This window comes from Durio zibethinus, chromosome 21, assembly GCF_047325235.1.
Source record: "Durio zibethinus cultivar Kanyao isolate XHJ-2024 chromosome 21, ASM4732523v1, whole genome shotgun sequence".
NCBI lineage: Eukaryota > Viridiplantae > Streptophyta > Magnoliopsida > Malvales > Malvaceae > Durio > Durio zibethinus.
The window spans coordinates 7,824,805-7,847,315 of record NC_143182.1 but is presented as its reverse complement, the minus strand read 5'-3'; the positions used below and the strand labels follow the sequence as shown (position 1 = coordinate 7,847,315).

General features: G+C 34.6%; 3 protein-coding genes across 17 annotated transcripts; 1 reads left to right on the top strand and 2 right to left on the bottom strand.

The window, feature by feature from the left end:
- The first annotated feature begins 293 nt into the window (after window positions 1-293).
- On the top strand, window positions 294-3,138 carry LOC111305344 (uncharacterized). Of its 2 annotated transcripts, none has more exons than XM_022902799.2 (4): window positions 294-699; window positions 1,393-2,348; window positions 2,438-2,610; window positions 2,694-3,138. In XM_022902799.2, exons 2-4 carry the CDS (start codon window positions 1,479-1,481, stop codon window positions 2,827-2,829), a joined length of 1,179 nt encoding a protein of 392 aa, XP_022758534.1. In that variant the 5' UTR covers window positions 294-699; window positions 1,393-1,478; the 3' UTR covers window positions 2,830-3,138. The 2 variants fall into 2 exon arrangements, with proteins under 2 accessions (XP_022758534.1, XP_022758533.1); XM_022902798.2 differs by lacking the exon at window positions 294-699 and adding an exon at window positions 785-886.
- A 127-nt stretch (window positions 3,139-3,265) lies between these two features.
- LOC111305343 (nuclear transport factor 2-like) lies at window positions 3,266-9,167 on the bottom strand. The gene is made up of 9 exons (XM_022902797.2): window positions 8,647-9,167; window positions 8,428-8,562; window positions 7,521-7,830; window positions 6,732-6,988; window positions 6,054-6,243; window positions 5,574-5,707; window positions 5,425-5,493; window positions 4,483-4,561; window positions 3,266-3,780 (listed from the first exon to the last, which is right to left on the bottom strand). The coding sequence occupies exons 1-9, from the start codon at window positions 8,674-8,676 to the stop codon at window positions 3,638-3,640; spliced, it is 1,347 nt and encodes a 448-aa protein (XP_022758532.2). The 5' UTR covers window positions 8,677-9,167; the 3' UTR covers window positions 3,266-3,637.
- A 1,920-nt stretch (window positions 9,168-11,087) lies between these two features.
- LOC111305341 (pre-mRNA-processing factor 39-1-like) lies at window positions 11,088-21,927 on the bottom strand. 14 transcript variants are annotated; one of them, XM_089750065.1, is made up of 16 exons: window positions 21,562-21,927; window positions 20,569-21,005; window positions 19,908-20,017; window positions 19,173-19,402; window positions 18,392-18,559; window positions 17,443-17,593; window positions 17,227-17,330; window positions 16,835-16,919; window positions 16,587-16,730; window positions 15,659-15,811; window positions 15,464-15,580; window positions 14,782-14,862; window positions 14,550-14,687; window positions 13,819-14,151; window positions 12,585-12,698; window positions 11,516-12,045 (listed from the first exon to the last, which is right to left on the bottom strand). In XM_089750065.1, exons 1-16 carry the CDS (start codon window positions 21,735-21,737, stop codon window positions 11,938-11,940), a joined length of 2,649 nt encoding a protein of 882 aa, XP_089606191.1. In that variant the 5' UTR covers window positions 21,738-21,927; the 3' UTR covers window positions 11,516-11,937. The 14 variants fall into 14 exon arrangements, 12 of the variants coding, with proteins under 12 accessions (XP_089606191.1, XP_089606189.1, XP_089606190.1 ...); XR_016331124.1 differs by lacking the exon at window positions 16,835-16,919 and having other exon boundaries at window positions 11,088-11,586; window positions 11,691-12,045; window positions 17,227-17,593; XR_016331125.1 differs by lacking the exon at window positions 16,835-16,919 and having other exon boundaries at window positions 11,088-11,586; window positions 11,691-12,045; window positions 17,227-17,593; window positions 20,569-20,999; window positions 21,772-21,927.
- Window positions 21,928-22,511: the final 584 nt, after the last annotated feature.

The following is a 22,511-nucleotide window of genomic DNA, read 5'->3' as shown; positions in this document are numbered from 1 at the left end:
AATCTGGTTTCGTCAGAAGGAAGATTGAAGAAATTGTCCAAAATTGGAAAAATCCAAATTCGTAACTGGCTAGCTGTTGAGCTGCTTTTCATTATTGTAACAATGCAGAGCATGATTAGCTGTCCGACTGCAGAATGTTCCAAACAGGACAATTTCTGCAACGTGTGCAGTAATGAATCCGAGTAAAGACTTGAAACAAGAACCCCACGTTTCCAAAGTTGTAAAATGTGGTCATTAAGGATAAAAAAAGAAAGAAAAAATACATATGGAAATACAACTTGGATTTTGGCCTTGGGGTGGTTTCAACCACTGAAATTTTCGAAGTGGAAGTATTAGATTTAGGATCAAGAGTGGCATAGGCCATTTCTGTTTTTATTTTGACAGTTTCGATGACTTAAAAAAGAGAACAACTTGATATTTTTCTCCTCTATCAGATAAAACCTCATGAATTTTCTAGGGAAAAAATATAAATATTCATCAGATTCTGTTTTAATCAAACAGGAAAGTGCATGTTCATTTTCTATTTTTGCTTCTCTCTTATAAAAGGAGCCAATAATAACCAACTCAAATTCTTCATATTTTTGCATATCTATATATATATATATATATGCCATTTTTTGGTTCATTGTGTGGGAAAAGCTTTTTCTTTCCTCAACTGGTATTAGCCTGTTAGGGGAATCTTTCTTGCAATTCAAAAGGGTATGTTTCTTTTCCATTTTTAACTGCATTATCATATGCTTTTTTTTTCTGTAGATTTTTTAAGCAAGAAAATGAGGCCCTTTAATTCCTAAGATTTATTGCATTTTTAATTACAAAGTTTCAGTATCAGCTGATAAATAGCCTATGGGAGATTGATTGTCTGAATAGATGCAACTTCTGATCAAAAGTAAGAGATTTGAAATGGGGTACTCCTTCCTCGTATATGTAATTATGTACCTTTCTGAATCAGAACCAGCTATCAATGTTTGAATCAATCAAAAGTTCTCTCCATATTTCACATTCTGTTCTTTGATGTGTTTCTATTCGATGTATATTTGGGCTGGCCTTTTGGTTTCTGTTGAAAAATTATTATTCCAATTTTTCTTTCTTCACACAAAAAAAAAACAACATTTTCCTATCTCTTCTTATTGTTATTGGAGCAAAATTTTCCCTTTTTCCATTAAGGAAAAGGTGAAATTAAGAAACAACAAGAGTATAGATCCAAACAAGAATCTTGCTTATTAGGAATTTAGTTTCCTCAATAATGGGGGCTAATGCAAAAGGTTTTCATTAGATTTATCTTTTATAAACATCATTCCAATGACTAAAGATATTAATAGGCGATTCATTTTGGCTTGTTCTTAGAGAAGATATTTGAGTTGCTCATCGATTGCCTCTTTAATTTGTTCACAGAATTTTATATCCCAAACCAGCGACCACCACCACAAACACACCATCACCAGGAAGGAACCAGAGAAAAGCAGCAAAACACGAAAAAAATGCTGCTAAAAAGCTCTTCAACTCCAGTTCTTGGATCACTCCTCTCTTCCATAGCTGCTGATAGTCCTAATAACAACAATCACTATGAAACCAGCACCCCCTTTAAGCATCATCCATTGACCTCCTTTATCGACAACCACAACAGACTCTCATTTCATCCCTCTCCAGGCTCTGTCCACCTCTCTACCACAGTTTCTTGTGGCTCCTCTCCTAAATCTCCCTCTGTTGTTGACCAATTCTCTGATTTTAACCTTAAAGGCTTTCGCCGGGTTCATTCTGCTGGAAACTTGGAAGGGCTTGTCCATGCTGCTTGCGATAGCAATGAACAATTGTACAATCAGAACCAACCCAAGAAGCTTTCTTTAAGGCACAAGTGCTTAAAGTTGGAAAGCATCCCTTCCTTTTCCTTTTATAATTCAAGGGCGAGGTGTGAGGAAGAAGAAGACGAGAGTTTTTTAGAAGAGGAGGAAGAAGAGTTGAAGGAAAATGAAAAACTATCCGATGGTAGTGAAGAGAAGGTAATGGCTGTGAGTGGTAGTCATGAATTCAACCCAATCAGCATGAAGAATATGTTGCTGAAAGAGGAGGTGAAAGTTACTGATAAAATTTGGAATGTTGGTTTGGAATATGAGCGAGGGTTGGTCGGGCAAGAAATGTTTCTTGCGAAAGGGCTTGGCTTGACCACGGATGGTGGTAGCAGGGGTGGTTTTAGAGGCGGCAGCGGTGGGGGTGGTGAGTTTAACCCATCAGGCTCTAGCGGAAATGGTGGTGGTGACAACCATGAAGTGGAGGAGTATTACAAGAGGATGGTAGAGGAAAATCCTGGCAACCCCTTGTTTTTGGGGAACTATGCTCAATTTTTGTATCAGGTGAGTGTTCATTGCTAGTCGATTTCACTACTGTAATCCAACCTTTTTTTTTTTTTCATTTTATGGTAATAGTCATGTTGTTTTGACAGTCAAAGAGAGACGTTCAAGGAGCAGAAGAGTATTACTCTCGAGCCATTCTGGCAGATCCCAAAGACGGTGAAACTCTGTCACAATATGCTAAGTTAGTGTGGGAGCTATATCATGATGAAGAAAGAGCTTCAAGCTACTTTGAACGAGCAATTCAAGCGTCTCCGCAAGATAAGTATGTGCTTCTCTCTGGAGACCGTCTTCCTCGTATAATTTTATGCTGTATGCTATGAACTTAATTGTTTTTCTTTTTTGCAGCCTTGTTCATGCAGCTTATGCTAGTTTCCTCTGGGAAACAGAGGAAGATGGAGAAGAGTATGCGGCGCCTAGGGGTATTGATTCCATTCCCGCACAATTTCATGAAGGATCCTTGGCCAGGCTTAAGCAGCTATAGCTTGGCGGGTGGAGACATTGCTGCAGTGCACAATAATGGAACATTCCTATATGTATTAGAAAAATAAATGTGCTTACTAATATACCTAACCAACCTCGTACACCACTTCATAAGGAAAACAGGAAGCTTATTCCTGTGATGGGTTTGCTCATTGCTGTCACAATTTCATATATTTCTGATAAGATATACATATAGATAGGTTGAATTCGAGCTGCAATAGAGTTCAAACCATTGTTTAAAGTCAAGGTCGACTGTATAATTGATTTACTAATGATGATTTCCTACTGATAAGCTTGATTTCGAACAAAAGGCGTATTATAATATAATATAAAAAATAAAAACTAGATGTAATTATTATTTCTACAAAATCAATTATGTTTTCCAAGTCCTTTGATTTGAGTTTACTTATGACAGGGTTAAAGCTGTGCAACGAATATCCAAAAGCAAAGAAAATATGAGGATTTCAATTAAAATTGCTTCCATCTCAGAATCATAAAAGCAGCCATCATCACATTGCCTCAGTAGTCATAAAACAAATCAAAAACATTAAAAAAAAAAAAAAATCTCCACTTGAGCTGCGTAATAAAAAGCAATTCAAGAGGAGAAACATATACCTATCAAAGGAAATAAAAGTAAAAATGTCCGCCAACATTCCTTTATGTGGATTAACACACTCTGAAAAAGTACAAGCATATTTTCTGAAGTCACCGATACCAACCCTCAAATCACCCCCAAGATTCAAGAAAACCCAGTGTGCCAGAAGTTGAAAAGTTCAACCAACTTGTATTCGATTTCGCAAGATGCTGTCTTATCTAGAACCTCGCTGATAGAAACCATTGCCTCTTGATCTGTGGTCACCAGATTCTTGGCTGTTTCCCCTACCCAGACTACGAGAACCAAAGCGACCTCTTGAGGCCTCAGATGGATAACTACCCCTGCCTCTTCCCCTTCCTGATCAATTTGAATGGCAGAATCATGTCAACACAACAAAACTCCAGCAAATCCATTTCAATAAAGAGAAAGTTGACTATCATGCCATGCCATTTTGAATTGAACAGTAACATATCAATGCAAATAAAGTGCACTATAATACACCCAAAAACGTTCGGTTAAATTAAAAAACATAAACTGAATCATTACTTAATGTTCATCAAGGTTGTCACTTTTATATGAAGTTGCCCAAAAAGCACATTAAAAACAAAATTGGAACAGTTCCACATGTAAACACAAACAAACTGCCTAACAGTGTGTTTGTATCATGTAAGGATTACCCAATGCAAACATCAGCTACATCTGTTACTGCCCAGCACTAATCAGTGCAAACAAAATAGATCTAAAACCAAGCATCAGAATTAAGAGTTTATCTTGGAAGCCGTTTACCAGCCAATTGTGTTAGGAGATCTACCCAGAGGATTATCTTAGACATGCAAAATTTTAAAGCAACATGTCAACTGGAGCACAAGAATTTAGCAACTCAAAAAAGTTTGTAAACAGTTCGTTTTTCCCAGGATAAATGTAAAGTGTGCTTTAGTAGATATTGTGGATGTTCTGAAGATAACCAAAAGCAGCAACAATGAAAGCATTTTATTGAAAAAACAGAAGGAAATTCTGGCATGCATAAAACATGACAGAGGTGTGTATTAAGGCACATACTTCCTCCCCGAGTAGTGCTGCTATTTGGTCTGCGCTCCTCTATGTAGACTTGCCTTCCTGCCAACTGTATAGGAGATGCCTACAGAAGGAACTAAACCTGGTCAGTATTAGTGTCAAAAATATACACAGAAGCCAGAAGAAAACCAATAAACGGTTCAGGATTACAGTAAATATTCATATTAGCCACAAAAGTAAATGATTGTCACTCTTCAAAGCTCCACCTGGACCTTCTACAGTATATATGCATATAAATTATAAAGCGTCCTTATGCAATGAAAAACTCTAAAGCTTTATTTAATTCTGATTTTTTTTTTAAATGGACAGCAGGTTTATTTCCTTCAATCTCGGCTCTCAAAATCCCCTCATTTTTCCTGTATTTCACTCAAGAAGCTCTTGTTAGCCATCTCCATCTCATCCATCATAAGCAACAGAGTAAAAGCATCACAAATTTATACAGATGAAGCTTAAATTGATCCAACAATATAAACAACTATGAAGGATAAAACTAGAATGTAATGAAAATGGTATAATGTTAAAGAGAATTGGTGTCTTTTAACTAGCAGATTAATTCAGTCTCTCTATCATGTTAGTATACATGTGAATTGAATAATTTAGAATTCTAATGAAGATAGTTCAAAATGATATGAACTTGTGCAAAAGGATAAGGACTAATTTGGATTCTATACGTTGTTAATATATATAGTTAAATCTTTTCTAGCTTGCAAGTTAAAGCTCTTTCTGTAGTAAATTCAACATCACAGACAAACACAACAAGCCAAACAAGTAGTTACAATAAATAATTCAACATGGAGCTATTAGCAAGGAAAGTGAGAAAGTGTTCAGCTTTGAAGTTCTCAAAGAAAGTGAAATAAGCTAGATTCAATAACAAGCTAAAAGCTACCATCGAGAGGGAAGTGCACAAGTATCAACAAAAATTCATACCTTTATTGCATTTTGAACAGCAAGAATGTCTTCAAACTCAACAAAAGCATAGCAAACACCAACAACATCCTGCATTGCATCTAACACTAATTTAGTTTCTTTAAGGTTATATACCAAAGATACTCAAAAAGGGAAGAAAAAGAAATTACTTTGCGGTTCCGGATAAACACGCCATCAGGCGTGATTCTGCCAAAATTCCTAAACTCCTGCTCAATTTCAGTGGCAGTAACAGTAGAGGGCAAGTTTCTCACATAGACAGATTTGTATTCACCAGTATATTCACCTAAAAGGATGAAGATCAGTAATTAGATTGCAACTCCCAAGTACTAAAAGAATTTATATGAACTGCAACCAGTAAATTTTCTCTCAACTCTAAGCATGCATGAAGGTATTTCCAAAATGGAATGATAAAATCATCCAGCCTATGAAACTTTAACTACTCAATGTAGAAACGAAATTTTGATGCTCAGTGGCTCACATTATATGCCCAGATGGTCCATTTAAGAAATGCCTTTCCCAGAAACCAATGCAAATGCTTGAGAAGGGCAAAACGCCAAATCACAATAGTGAATCAAAAGCTATGACATTGTAAGTCCTAATACAAAACAACACACACCGAAGTAACTAACCTTCCTCAGAGACCAAGCCTTCCTCCACTGCCGTCTCTGCTGCAGATTCGGGAGCATCTGACCAAGCAGGACGTGACTGCTGACTCGTGGGTTCTGGTGTATAATCCCAATCTGAAGTATACTGGGGAAGATTATTATAAGAAGGTTGAACTTGAACAGATGAAGCAGATTGCTCCTTTGGAACACGCAACTACACCATTTATAACAACAGGTAATGTTGGTCAACTAATCAGAGTTTTTGAACTTTCAACAAATTAAACACCAGTAATCTGTGTGAGTATTAAATAGAAATAGAATTTGTTGAGGAAAAGGCCTCTCAGGCTTAACTCCCATTTGATAACTCATGGCAAGTACCCATAATTTTTTTCTCAGTCACATGCATGGCTCTGTTTACTTAATTTATTAATCCTTATATTTTTACTGCATTCTTTAAGTGCATGGACTTGTTTCAGCAATGTAAGGCCGGATGTTATGTATGCCACAAGCTTGATAGAATTCACTGGATATTTTGGTTGCATTAAGGTTAAAACAAATATGGGCTTTTTTAGATAAAATGATAGCTGATTCAACAAGTAAAGAATAGGCAACAAGTAAGAAACCTTCAATAAGTCAGGGTCACAAACACATGCTCATATGCAAACAGAATGCTTACATAAAAAGCAACAGAGGAGTGCTTACAATAGAGGCGTATGTTCTCTTTGGAGGCTCCCCAACAGGTTCCTCCAAAGGCATAGCTGGAGGTACTTGCACAGTGTTTACCATGCTGTGATGTGAAGCAAGAGTTTCCTCAGCAGGAGATTCCTCCACTACAACTTCAGCATCATCATCTTCTTCATGTGGTTGCTCCGGGAGACTATATTTGTCAACTGGATCATCTTCTATATGAACAGAGCTGACATACTCTCTGGCCTCTTCCTCCAAAATGTAGTCAGAAACTGCTAAATCCAACAAGTTAGACAAAAAACCAACAAGGCAAAATTTCTACCATCAGAAGATAGTAAATAAAAAAATACGAGTGAAAAGAAAGATTATTTCCTAGGGGGAAAAAAAGAGGCTCTTCCAACCAATAGTTTTTAAGTAAAGATTTAACACGTCAAAATATATTAACCAAAAAAAGAAAATACAATTTGACGTCTAAGGTTTCAGTTTCACAACTAGTAATAAGCAAACAATTTAAGGTCAAAAGAAGCCGTGAAGGTCTTATTATCCTTCAAACTCTGTATAAGATGCAAATTTTGACATTGAATATGAAGATATTGAATTGATTCTACCATCTGTGTCTAGAAGACACCAAAACATCAACTATAGTACCTTTCCAGGAAAAGGTCATTTTTTAAGTTGGGGGGACACAGTCGAAGGCTCCAATTCATATTGTCTACATTTTGCATGTAGATACAGAGACCAGAAAATGCCAAAGCTTGAAATAGAAGTTACAGATTAAGGTTAGAAACATGCTGCCCACAGTACCTAGTGGCTCTGCAACAGGGCTTGACACATTTAGTTGAGCATCAAACTTGTTTTCTTGTAATGTGGAAGCTGGATGTTGGTGAATCATTCCATCATCAACAAACTGAAAGATATCATTGAGAACAAAGTAACCCTTATCTTGAGGGGCAAGGAAAAAGGTTTGCACAAATTTCCTTCTGCCATTAAAATCCTTGATTTTAACAGAACCAGAAACCATCACCAAAACACCTCCATTCCAAGAATCAAGAGAATTAATCGTCTTGATCTCAATTGCAGTAAAATTTAGTGACATGACCAAGGTATGAATTTCCTGCACAGAGAGATTAAAAAAAGAACCCAATAAATTACAAACTAAGCAAGCTTGCTGTAAAATAAAAGGATAAGACAAGTGCATTCCAGTTAAAGGACTTCAAGGAGAGAGAGAGACCCTGTAATAATTATAAAAAGCAGAACAACGTACATAACACAAATTTACAAGAACAAAATCATTTGCTAATAATTATCAAAAGGCTTTAAGTTGTAACACCTAAAAGGAGATCCATTTCCTACAATGATAACTTGCCCAAGCTAAGAAAGGGCCTTTTAGAGCAAAAAACCCTATCTCCTCATAACTTAGGTTTTCCTTGCCCAAATAATAGATATCATTCTCTAGAAAATTAATACCTTAAAATTATGTGGTAGCAATTATAAAGGCGTGCACTTGAAGGTACAACAACCAAGAACATCAAAAGAAAGAATAGTCCGGAGAAAACAATATGCCATTTATCAGATAAAAGAAGAGAATATATATCAATCAAATTTTCGTGAATTGAAAAAGAATACATTGTATTTGGAACATGTTCGTGCTTAGGCAAATTCATATGAAGACATATATAAAAAAAAAAAAAAAACAAGAACATAAAATTACAAGCATTGCAGAAGCAGATTCAGAGGAATCTCCATTGACCCGAATCATGGTACTGCCATCTGAGTAAAACTGATGAACCAGATCAGGTTGCTGTTGTAGCACCTGATAGTATTGTCCCACAAAGTACGAACCAACCTGAAATTTAAAAATAACATTGATTGATAAAACAAGAAGAAAAAAACAAGAAACCCATATAGAAATAAAATAGAAAAAAATCACCTGAACGGGTCCTGGGTAGGAAGTAGCCATAGTGATGAATTAAAAGACCTCAAAACAGAAGCATGCAACGAAGAATCTAAAAGAGAAAAAGAAGTCTGATGTTATAACTCTTGAAACAGTGATAAACCCACAGATCCAAAGATTTTGACTTAAGTATCTGAAACCCTTTTTTTTTTTTTGTAAAAAAGACTAGGGTTTAGAGGGAAAAGCCCTTGACGATTTTCCTTTTTTTTGATGGGATTGTTTTGGAGTTAACAAAAACAAACGTGAATGAAGTTAGGCTATAGTTGGAGATGGTTGATTGATGGAAATTATAAAAGAAGAAGAAAAAGATTAAACGAGATTGTTAGGTTGAAACTAAAGACTCCATAAAATCTTTTTCACGAATCTATCTAAAAACAAAAAGAAAAACAGGGAGAGCGAGAGAGAAGTTGCTTAGATCTGTGGGCAGAGAGAGAGAGAGAGTGAAAAGAGAGGGCTTAATTGACTCCAAACACATAGGTTTTTGGTTATGCGCTGTTACTTTCATCAAATTCCTTGAATATTGTATTAATATCATAATTTGATCATCGCCCAAAATCACAACCGTCCCTTTTAGTGGAGGCCCTTGTTCAAACCAACGCTTATAACCATAAATGCGTGTCAATTAGGAGCCATACCGTTTAATCTAACGGCTCTGATGGTTTTTCCCTCGTTTTTTCTGGGTCGATTTTTGTAATCAAAATTTAATTAAAATTACAGCCGGATAATAATAATAACCGTAAAATAAATTGACTAATGTCATGGATAGTCTTTTATAAAGTATTTAATAAGTTATTTTGAATTTTAAAAATTTTTAGTATGATATTTAAATTATAAATTTATTAATTAAGATAATATTTATTTTTAATATGATTAATTTTAAATGAAAATATATAATAAATAAATATTTTTTAAAATATTACATTAATTAATAAATTTTTAATTTAAATAAAAAATAAAAAAATTTTATATCTAAATATTACATTAAATATTTTTATTATGATTTAAAAACAATTTATGACATTCACTTCAAGGATTCATCATGGCAGATCTTTACATTTATTTTTGAAGGGCCAGTTATATTATACTCTCTTTTTTTATAAAAAATTTATATCACACGTATATACAAAACACATAAAACATAATCAAGCACATGAAATATACTAATAAAACCAAGCATACAAATGGTGCAATAAAAATATTTCTACGATAGCATTAAAAATTTTAGGAATAGAATTACAAAGTATATAGTCTTTCAATGACTTATAGAAATTTTATAGAATTTTTATAATTTAAAATTAAAATAAAAGAGTATAATAAATTAATCATTAAATAAACATTTTTATCAAAAACAAGAAAAATAAATAGAAATTTAAAAGAATGAAGTTGAAATTTTAAAATTACAAGATGTGATTTTTTTCTATTATTTTAGAAAAGATTAGAATTTGATTTAAAAAAAAAAAGATTTTAAGATAGTATTAGATAGAAATCGAAAGTGAAAACTAAAAGAAAGAAATTAAAATCATATGAAAACGAAAATTAAAGCAAGCTAAAAATAAATAGAAAACATATAATTATTATCTTGTTGGAAATTAATCCTATTGAGAAATTAACTTGAATTTTGTTAAGTTCATGTAATTGTGATTTAAAATTTATAATAAATCTCTTGATTTGAAATATTTAAAGTAATTATTAATTGATTGGTACAATATATAAACAAATACTAAAATGATTTTAGCCCCTCTTTAATATTAATAATACATAAAAATTAGATTACAAAATCATAAAAATAATAATTTTAATTTGAGGAACTAACATATGCACGTGCCAGAACTTTAGAACTTTAGAGGAAGCCAATACATCCTCAAGCGGTAATAACATAAACCCTCTCAATATATACGGTAAAGGTGTTTAAAAACTTTTAGGGCCCTTCAAGAAGGAGCCGCCGCTTTTTTACTGTGCTTACTACCACATGCAGTAGGGCATCAAAGGTCAAAACAGTATGACAGGAGCACAAATGCTACAGAAATAAGAAGTCGACTTGGGCAACAAGTTTTTAAGTGCAAGATATCCACATTTGGAAATCTGATAAAGAGTTAAAACTCTTTCAAGGGATTCGATTTTTCAAATAATACATAAAATTATAATTTTTTAAAATATAATCTAAATTCAAATTAAATTTTCATAAAATTTAATCTAAATTAACTTTACCGGCTCAATTCTATTCAATTTATTATTTTTTAAATTTTAAAATTTTATTTTCATATATTATTTTAATAAATTTTAATAAATTAAAATATAAAAAATTATTTTTTCTTAAAAAAAAATTAAAAAATATAATTCAATTTAATTTTTTTTTTATTTTTTACTTTTCGATCTAAACCTAATATGTACATTTAAAATTTAAATTTAATCCAAACTTAATAAAAAACAATTCAATCCAAATCGATTTCCAATAAATTTTCCGTTTTTTCACCTCTTTTCTCTTCTGCTCTGGCCTTAGGTGCAAGCACACTGAGGTCCATTCACAATATCTGGCGCAAGTAATACCAATGTAAGAAATTAACCCTATAACAAAAGAGAAAACAAAGGTGCAAAAGGTATTGATGGATCATGGTCACGGATAAGATCATCCCAATCGTTGTGCAGTCCGAATCAAAAACATGCTGGCTTCCACTGACGTCCGAGTGAGGCAGGCAGCTGAGACCGACCTACCCACATATCGGAAACTACCATTTCCTTTTCGGGCCTAACAAATTCATAAAAACTATAGGCTTTGGCCTTTTTGCGCTCCGAAATAATGAAACATATCTATCTAAATAGAAACACGGACTCCTGTAACCTCTAATTTGAGAAAATAAAACTTCTTCTTGCTTTCCTTTCCTTTTCTTTCTTTTGGTCTGCCAATTAGAAGCCCGACTACAGATAACATAAATCACTAACATTTGTACAAGTTCCACAAAGATATCTAAAATTCGAAAAACAAAAAAAACAAAAACAAAAACAAGAAAAACTCACAATACCTAAACAATTTACCATTGTCGCCGAAAAAAGTTTACTGTTCTCAACATCCCTCAGTCCCCAACAGCATCACCCCGCCCAAAAACCTAAAATGTCCACCTTAGCCAACTGCTAAGCAGTCTTATGTTAGAAAGATCAAGTACAGGTCTTAAGTTAAAAAGAGAAAGCACAGGTCAGGTTAGGCGCACAGATGATCAATAAGACAAAATTAGAGACAGCAAAGAAAATGGTAGTCATATTACTGCAGTCTCAATAGTATGTCCCATAGTAAGTCTGAGGAACTGCTGCAGCAGGTTGCTGAGCTGGGGTTAATGCCGTCGCAACAGTTGGTTGAGCATAACTTTGTTGAGGAAAGGTCTGCAGAAGATCACAGCAAAACATTAGAGCTCCAAACTAGGAAAAATTCAAACTTAAATGAGAAGAAAAGTAAATTTATACGAACATCATTCCAAAAACATTTGCTATTAAGTAAATTTAGTGCATGCTGCAGTGCAGATTACTACCCTCTGATATCAAGTGGGTCCAATGAGGAGGCCAACTTTCTTGTTACAAACATTCATGGCATATGGCACTGTTAAGTGCCATGAATAATTCAAAAGTTTGTAATTATTAACAAGAGAAGCTTACATTATCTATAATTAAAATTCTTCAAACGTTTGGTGTTAGCCGACCTAAAGTTATCAGATATAAAGCTTAGTTTGTTGTTGTTGTTTTTCAACTGTTTGATGTTGAAGAAAGTGAGGAGTAGCATGCGGGATGATATCCCTGTTTCATTTAACGAAATTGGTCTTGGTACATCAAAGTGATAGTTGTGTTACTGGTCTTTGAATTTGAAGTTCTAGTTTTCCAAATAACTATCAAACAAATCAGAAGCAATCAGATAGAAAACTTCATACCTGAACAGGATACGTAGTGGGATAAGCACCATAACCGACACTTTGTGGAACTGATGTAGGTACTTGTGGAATTGCATAATTGCTACCATAACTACTATATGCACCATAAGCAGCCTATAAATAAAAAAATTTATGAAACTGTCAACCAAACATGACAATGACAGCAAGAAGCATAATACAAAACCATATAATAAAACCATTGACAATCAACCAGGAAATTTATTGGCAGCCATAAATTGCATGCTAGCATTTCAGCTAGTTTGCCCTTCACAAAAAGTGCAACATAATCCAACATGTAACCAAATAAATTAACAATACTAACATAAAAAAAAGCCACACGACTGACAAACTAAGCCTTTTACCTCTACATAGTCTGCTATATATAAGTCATATGGTGCTATAGTGCTCTATTTAAGGTATCCTCAGTAAGATAAGTTTAACAGAAAGGCAATGCGTTACAGTTCCCATCCATTTCCTCCTTTTGTCATGCATATCCATTACATCACACTTCATCGCTAAAGCATTCTTATTGCATCCTCTTTCCATGTCCAAACTAATGTCAGTATGTTGCCATATATATTTATTCTATACACATATTCATCATCTTGTCTTTCCTTACGTTGCCACAAATCCAATGTAACATCCTCATCTCAGTAACAATATGAAATGTAGATAATATTTGTTTAAAACCTGCACAACATTAGTAATCTGGTTGGCACCCTAACAATATTTCCTTCAAGTTCCAGCGGAATTTTTATGATCAAACAAGATTCCCAATCCACTTCTCCATTTCATCTACCCCACTGAAATCCTATGAGAAACTTATCTCGCAAACAAATAAAAAATAAGTACAAGCCAAAGATCATCACAGCCATTGAGGGTGAATCTATAATAACCAGAAAAGGATCAATCTCAATCCTTTTTTTATATACTAAAGGAAGAGTAGAAAGAAACCGGAACTGAGAACATTTTCCACTATACTATGCTCAAAGAGCAAATGTCAAAATATGTTAATAATGAACATCATACTGTATTGATCAAATATAAAGTAGCCTTTTTGAACATGTCACAGAATATGAAGTACTTCTAACAGCAGATACAAATTGAAGGCACTGAATTGTGTAAGTCTGGATGATCACCACTAAAAGTAACATTATTTCCTTCCAATATCAAACATACTCACAGCTAGAATAAGCCACGAAAATAAGACAAGGTATAAAATTGTAAGATATACCTGTTGGCTGTAGCCAGGAGTCCATGGTTGTGCCAGTGCCTGTGCCTGTGCCTGTGCCTGTGCCTGTGCCTGTGTAGTGGGCGGCCAAGTTTGAGGCTGTGCACCATAACCAGCAGGCCACTGGTTTTGAGCATTTGGATAGGCACCCATCAAAGACTGGCCAGGTGAAGGGGCACCAGAGTATGATTTTGCCAGCTTTGTCTTATCTGAAGACAAAAAATCTTCAGCATGACGTTTTCTTAATTCCGACATGGGTCTATCAGGTAGAAAGAGCTTCGCATGTCGATCTTCTGCCTTTTTAATAGACTGTACATCTCCAAAGAGACTCAAGAACTGCACAATTATTTTCTACGGTGAGCTACCAGTAAAAGTTTTCTTACAATATTTAAGCATAAACGCATTTTTTCGAAGTAAAACACCAATTTAAACAATCAGAACCCTGAATACGGAATTTCAAACAGTATTCAATCTTGATAGAAAAGTCTTCAAACAAACTCAATATAGTCTTAACAGAAAAGGGGCCAAACTTAAGGTTATACACGATTTCCATTTTCCAGCCAAACTCAAACCTCTACTCATGACTCATGACTTGATCCATAACAAAAATCATGTAAAGAAGCTTAAGCTACATTTTTATTCACTTAGCACTCAATGCACATGTAGGCAATTACATACGATTCAAGTCAATAAGCCAGGTCAAATGCAAGTACTTTTTGCACAAAAATTATTACCTCCAAAAATATGCTAGATAGATCTTCTCTCTCTGCAGCAGTGCCATCTGAGTTCGGGGCTATAAACTTGTTAACCAACAATTCTAAATAATCAATCTGCCTTGGTGGTGGCAAAATTGTTTCAAAATGTATTAATGCCTACATGTACAACAAAAGTAATATCAGAAATTATGAGGAATTGTTTAGGGAGAGAGAGATTAGGGGGGTTGTGTGTGTCTCAGAGAAAGAGAACCTCAAGGAATGGTTTAGACAGTTGAACTTGGTCAAATGCTCCAGTTAGAATTTCCCTAGCCTTCTCTGCATTTCCAGAAACCTACAAACAAATCCAAGGGAATAAGAAAGATATCTGGCCATTAGTGAAAGAATTTAGCAATGACAATAAGCACTTGGAACTAAAATGGCAATCAAACAAAATGATAAACAGACAACCAAAGCCTCGTATAAATTCTATCAGCAAAATTTCCTATAACCATAGCACGGACCTAATAACATATAAAACCTCCTTAAATACTATAGGGTGTAACAGGAGTATGCTTTATTTTATTTTTTAAAGAATTTAAGACACAAGTCCGGCTTCTGACATGGAATCAATGGCGAAGTATGAACGCCAGTTCAACATTAATTTTTACACAAGCCATATGCACACGCTTGTAAAGAAAACACAAGTGCTCATATGATAATGGCAGCAGAGAAATGCTGGGATATAGAAGATTAGTATTAGTATAAAATTAACAAAGTAAAGAACATATTAAGACACAGGTGGAACCAATAGTGATGTATAAAATTTCATTCTTCAAAAATGATCAATAATATTGACATTGATTCCTGAATCAAAGAAAAAGGGATTTTTCTTTTCACATGAATCATATCATAATAAAGAAAAGAAACTAGCCATCAGAAGCATGAACACCTACCAAGTACAAAAATCTAGAGTACTGTGCATACAGCATTGGTAATGTTTGAGAATGCTCTTTGCCTTTTTCAATTGCAATAACTTGCTCATATAAAGAGAAAGCATCTTCAAGTTTCCCCTGCAGAATCGGGATAAACAACCCATTTGAAACAGGTAATCACATTAAAACCAGATAGGCATGCTAGCATAATCTTACCAGACGGCGTTCCATATTTGCATGCTTAATAATTGCCTCAATTAGACCAGGTGAAATTTCACTGTGAACAAGTTGATAAGCAGCTCGAGCACCTGATATGTCCCCATTCTGCTCCTTAAATCGGGCAGCAAAAAGGTGGATCTCTGGTTGCCTCTGTCAAATATTGGTAACAAAGAAAATACTAGTAAAATATAAAACAATGGAATTGTTGCAACTAGCATGAAGTCCCCATTTAAGTCTCCACAGGAACACCAACCCATTATACTCCTTTTGCACATTGATGATAAAAGTTTAAACAATTATAATCAAGACTCAAGAGTAAATATCAGACTGGCTATGCAAGATGGTAAAAACTATATACTAACTCACAAGCTGAAACAGTTTCCCTAAACCACGAAAAGAAAATAAACAAAGGAAAGACAGTGTTCATTCTTCAATTGTCTCAGTCAAGATCATGGAAGTAGGAGGTGTATGTATAAGGGGGAAGGGCAATTTTCTAGCAAATAATTTCTTTGTGACAACAGGTTACAAATTTCCTTAACTGGACCATCTTTAAACAAGATATGCAATGATTTTCTATCTGTTAATAACAATAGGTGAAAAGTTACAAGATTGACTGGAAACCATACTGCTCCCTCTATCCCATTAATTCTTAGTTCGAATTTTTTAGGTCAAAATTTTTCGACTTTGACTTTTTTTTTTTTAAAGATATTACTGATTAAAATATACAAAAACAAAGCCAGAAAACTTCCATTGGTTTGCTTCCAAACGTTTTTTCAAAATTTTAAATTTTAAATATTTAGATGACATAAGTCAAAGTCGAAAATGGTTTAATTATTGGAACCGAAACTCGAACAACTATTTATGAAAGCAAGAAAAAATTCATCCTAGTAACATTTTTTAACCAACCCAAATTGTCACTTCATACCTTGACAAAGACTTGCGTAGCACGGGCAAGTGTGTTATCAGCAAGATCCATGCTTCCACTGGCTTCCATATATAAAACATATCGTATCCAGTACTCGGGATAATTGGCACAGGCTATTAGGCACCTTTCATATAATTTGACCACCTGATTCACAAATGAATACATAAAAGATTATAAAGATATTCTGCTGCAGAAGGACATTAAACCTGGAATGATACAAAGCACAAGGAGAAATGCATAAGAAATACTCCATCGTTGGAACAGAGAGGCCCCTCAAATATGATGGGACCCTCCTTGCCTGACAGATAAATGGTTAGGAAGACAAGAACACACCTGCAGGCATAACATCGGAACTTTAAAAAATATAAAATGAATTCACTATTCAATACATTACAAACCTAAAATGTCCACTGACAAATAAGGGTTTGAAGTACTTAGCCTCAAAGAATCAAATCGAAGGTCCATGCTTTAGTCTCAGTACATTTCCCGTTTAAAAAAGTTGCTTCACCCAACGATTTAGCCAATAAAGCAAATGATGCAGCAGTTGTTATTTAACTGTAAGTCAATATATAACAAACAGGACAACTGAACACTACAAACCATAGCTTAACTGAAAGATGGATAAAACAAACTCAAATACCTTATTGATGTCACCCTCTCTTTCGATAAAGTCCAGGTAGTTGTGCCAATTTTCAAGCTCAGAAACATTGAGAGGCCGCACATGAAAGTAAGGCCTTCTAATAGCTGTTTCAAAACCAATAATCTTAGAGTCGAACTCTTTAGCTTTCTTATACAGCTCTTCTCTAACAGCAACATACTTCTCCAACTCTTCTGCTTCTGTTGAGCTAGCACTTACAGGATTAGGAGTTTGTTCTGCAGCATCAGGATGAACCTCTCCATCATTTACTTGTCCATCAGCCTCTGAAACTACACCTGATGCATTGGCAGCAGCTTCCTCAGCAGTTCTTAATTCTGACAAAGGTCGACTTCCAGCCAGCTCTTTAAAACTGCAATAGCATTAGCATCGGGGAATAATCAAGTTACAAGAACTACAAGCAAAATAACACAATGCACTATGTACATTATTATCCACAGAATCACTATTTTTTATAAGTAATGCGAAATGCATTGTATTTTGAATTATCCAATGAGAGGCAGCTCTCCCATCCCATAAACCTCATCCTCCCTCTGTCCCCAATATTCGAGCTTGAGACTTACAAGCACAAAAATCATCAAACATTAACATTTAAACAATAAAAACATCACACTTTAGATGGGCATGATGTGACCTTGAAACAATTCTGAGCAGTTGGTGGTAAGATTAAACAAAAAGACAAAACAACTTAAGAAAAAAAAAAAAACTACTACTTCAAATTCAATTAGTAAATAGGGAATATTTCTCCTTGGACCCCATCTAATATCTACTTTTGCTACTTCTGGAAGCAAAAAGAAATTATTTTCAGATATAAAAACAAAATTGCATTAATGGATTAAATACAAGTTTTGCATTCATTGATAAAAAGTAAAAAGCTAAATGATCATACTTTTATATGCAACCAAAAAAACAAGAATTATTATTACTTATTAGCTATTTCCTTATTTTTCCTTCATAGCAAAGTTCAAGAAGCAAAAAGCAAAAAGCAAAACACAAAAAGCAAAGAGCAATAAGAAAGAGTAACAACCAAACAAAACCATTATAGCATTACATTTGGCCAATCTAATTAGAAAATATCAGACACAAGTGGCAATATGGTAACCTAATGTACATAAACAATTAGATATGAAGAAACACCAAAAGAGTTTACCTGTTGAAATACCTATCTAGCTGTTGATTAGGATTCTCTAATACTCTAGTATAGATAGCAGCAAGGCGACTCCATTCCTGGTGCATGTATTCATATTCAATGTATTTATCCCAAAGAGGGAAAGATAGATAATCAGTTCCAACATATGCTAATCCTCGTTCAAAAAGCCTGAAACACCATGCAACAAAATTGTTAGTACATATATAATAATAAACATCCAGGCAATGCAGAGACATCCACAGACAGAAGACAGTGGGACCAATGTTGAAGCTGAAGGAACAATTCACTCTAGACACGTCCAAACGCTGCATTTACCTTCTTGACAAAAATCAAACTATGTCCAAAATGGAGTAGCGGAGGACATCTAGCCCTTCACTGGATGAGATCTTCCCAGCAGCATTTTGCATATTGATGCACCTCAAAGTGTCAAGGTTAAAGTAATAATTCATAGATAACTACATGACTATGACGCAGGCTTCAAAGAGGATGACGGGAGTAGGAAGTGCAAAGAGCTCAGGAACGTAGTCAATATCCTAAAATAGTTTCAACTGCTACAAGTACAGTAGCCTCAAAATCAAGGAAATAAACATCAGAAAATAAAGCATTTCTAAAGTGCACCCTCATCAAACCCTTCTGCCATAAATGCGGTGAGTTGCTGTTGCAGGTATACCAAAATGTTAGAAAGCAACAAACATCACCAGATCCTCACAATTAAGAAAAGCACAATCATAATCCTCTAATGCATACCCGAAACAACAATGGGTAAACTAACAATTATTACCTTCGGATGGTTTCCAGATCTCCATATGTTTCTATGGCAAATGCACCATATAGCACCCAGATGTCCACAGAATAAGTCACTCCCTGAACTGCTCTTTCATAAACCTCCACAACTTTGTCCACAGAGCCTATGCGTGCTTCATGATCCGCATACTTTTTCCAGTAACCATAACACAAAGGAAACTCAGCCAAAAAAGCATCATAAACTTTTCGAATTTTCATTATATTGTTCTGCATACAAGGTGTAGAGAAAAACATCAATTGGCAGAAAGATACACAAACTTAGATAGAGAAATAAAGAGAATGAGGAGAGTTCGTGAACGAGGAACTCAAATAAACACACAAACCACCAACTTTGGGGAGATTATTAGAAGCAAATAGGAAGAACAGTAGAAAATGACAAAATAACTGTATGATAGGTGGCACTCTTGGCCCCAACCCACTCAAGAAAGTTTTTAACATAATTACTTATGACTTTAGTCACTTTTCTCAAATTTATTAAGGTGGCCCTCTAGTTCCCCCCAGAGTTATTAATTCTAAGCATGGAGCCTCCTCCACTGCATACTGGTATTCAAACTTATAAAACGGTCTCCACTAACCCATGCCAAATAAAGAAGGAAAAGCAAAGATTAGAAATTAGCGAGGCAACAGACACCTAGCTAACAAAATTTCCAACAGGCAAAAAACCAGAGTCTGTTTACTTATTCCCTTCCAATACATATTCATGCCCACATACCTCTGAAACCTTCTCTGTCTCCTCAATCAATGTAGTCCAAGCATTAAAATCCAAAGAATTAGCTCTCACAATACTCCACAAACGATCCTCTTCACCAGACATATGTGTAACTAGAACTCAAAAAATAAAAATAAAAAAATGCAAATGAGTTTCACCTTTTCTAAATTTTAAAACTAAAAATAACAATAACGAAAAACAGAGACATAATGTTGATCGCTATCTCCAGCATCATGTTGATCACGAAAAATGCTCCATGGCAGATTGCCAGTGGATAAAGTTTGTTTTGGTGCTCAACTATTAGAGCTTTTAGCCATTATGGCATATCTCTGGGGTGGCTAGTCTCAGATATAAAATAGCAGAAAAATGAAATTGCAATATACAAATCATTTGATAGGACCAATTATTTTTTCCAAATGACATGAACTTAGATTAAAAATGATAGGAGAGTTTTATTTACTTTAGAATTATGCAGGCAGCTAAAGTTTATTACTAACAACAATTCTTCTTCTAAATCCTCAGGTAGCAAAAGATCTAACATTACATTATCTAGCAGGTTTGCAAATCATATTACATCAAGCAACATTCAACACAAACAGAAATCAATAAAAAGTGCCTTGAGCATAACAGATGCTTGTAACAAACGTGCCAAAGAAAAACATACCAGAACCATCCACAAACTCTGGTGCGGCAGAAGCTCCACTTACGTTATCAAAAACATTTCCATTCTCAACTGTTGCAACATTTTCGGCTTCATTTACAACACTGCCAGTTAAAGATGAATAATAACCAGCAGTTTTATATGCATCCGCTGCTGTATTTCCATCATTGGCAGCATTCTCATCAGTTGATCCACCAGCTGGCTTACTGTCATACATTGCACTGATTTGACTATCTTGACCGGCTGAATTTGGGTCACCATCAGATGCAACATAAGTTCCATATGCTGGTGCACCAGCAGCAGTAGGATCTCCAATAGCTACAGAAGGGTAAGCACCAGAACCAGTAGAATTATAGGCTGCTGATGTATTATCCATAATTGCTGTTGAGTCGGTGACTACTGACTCACCGTCTCCCATTCCAGGATGGTACGAACTAAAACTAACAACCAAGAAAAGAATTTAATATCATTATTTTACTTTACATGAAAATAATATCAAACCAAAAATTCAATAACATTTTTTCTCCACTAAAATTATAGTAGATAAGCACAAAACTAACACCATTTCAAAATACAATAACAAAAAATTATCTAGAAGCTTCTTTTTCACTCCCAAAATCCCTAATTATTAGTTTTTTCTTCAGAAAATTCTAGAGAATAACATTTACTCAGAAATACCAACAAAAATACGGAAAAATCAAAATGAGAAAATTTGTAAGAACTGTAAAGAAATAACCAATATTCTCCATTAAATTAAATTAAATAAATTCATAATTAACAATATTGTGGGGCGGAAAAACAGTTAATTTGGAAGATGGACAAGAAAGACCAGTAAATGTAAAGGCTGTTCAAAAGAATAAAGTAAAGCTATTCAATCTAGAAACCCTAAAACTTCAATATAAAACCCTAATCCAACCCGAAAACTTTTGGCAAAACCAAAACCCTAAATTGGAGAAAACGATACTAAGAACAAAAAAGAAATTGACGGTGACGTACCGCAAGAATGAGAAGATGTCGTCGTTTGTGGAAAGAGTAGTAAAACGGAAAGGCGGTTTATAAGAATAAAGTAAAACAATCCAATCTAGAAACTCCAAAACTTCGATACAGAACCCTAATCTAACCTGAAATGTTTTTTTTTGGCAAAACCAAAACCCTAAATTGGAGAAAATCATACCGAGAACAAAAAAGATATGGCTGGAGACGTACCGGAAGAAGGAGAAGACGTCGCCGTTATCAGGGAGTTCTGGATTTAACAATTTGAAATGTTTTAGGTTAGAAAATTTGAGAACGTTTTTAGAAAGTTCGTTGGAGTTTCACTCTTTTTTTTTTTTTTTCACTGAAACAGATACCGAGAAGAAAGACATGGAGTGAAACGGAGAGGAGAAGGTAGATCAACTGAACCGCAACCTTATGCGGGTAGCGTTTTTACTGTTTGGGTTAAGTCGGTCGAACTGCAGGTGAATCTGGGCCGTATATCTTTGGATGATGGTTCTAATCTAGGCCGTTGGGTTTTATTGAAGGGCATGGCTAGTGGCTACAACGCGTGCCAGGTGCCGGGAATTTAGGAAGGTATGCTACTGGGCCTTCCTTCTACATTGAGGCCTGAACAATATGGGCTTATATAGTGCCTTGCTACAACATTGTTTTTTAATAAATTATATAAACTTATTAATCATTATTTCATACAATATAAATTATATCAAAATCAAATTTCCAAATATTTTTGGTTTAATGAACTCATTAAAATTAAAAAATGGGACGGTTGGTGCAATTGTCTCTACTCAAATAGCTGAGTTCAAATTCTCCTTTCCTCAAATAAAAAAATAAATGTGACTCAATTTAGATAAATATTGTAAATTAAAAGTTTAATTATTTTTTCATTTAAATTTAGATAAATACGCTATTTGAATGTTAAGATAAGTTGATCTAACCTCCAATTCCAGTAT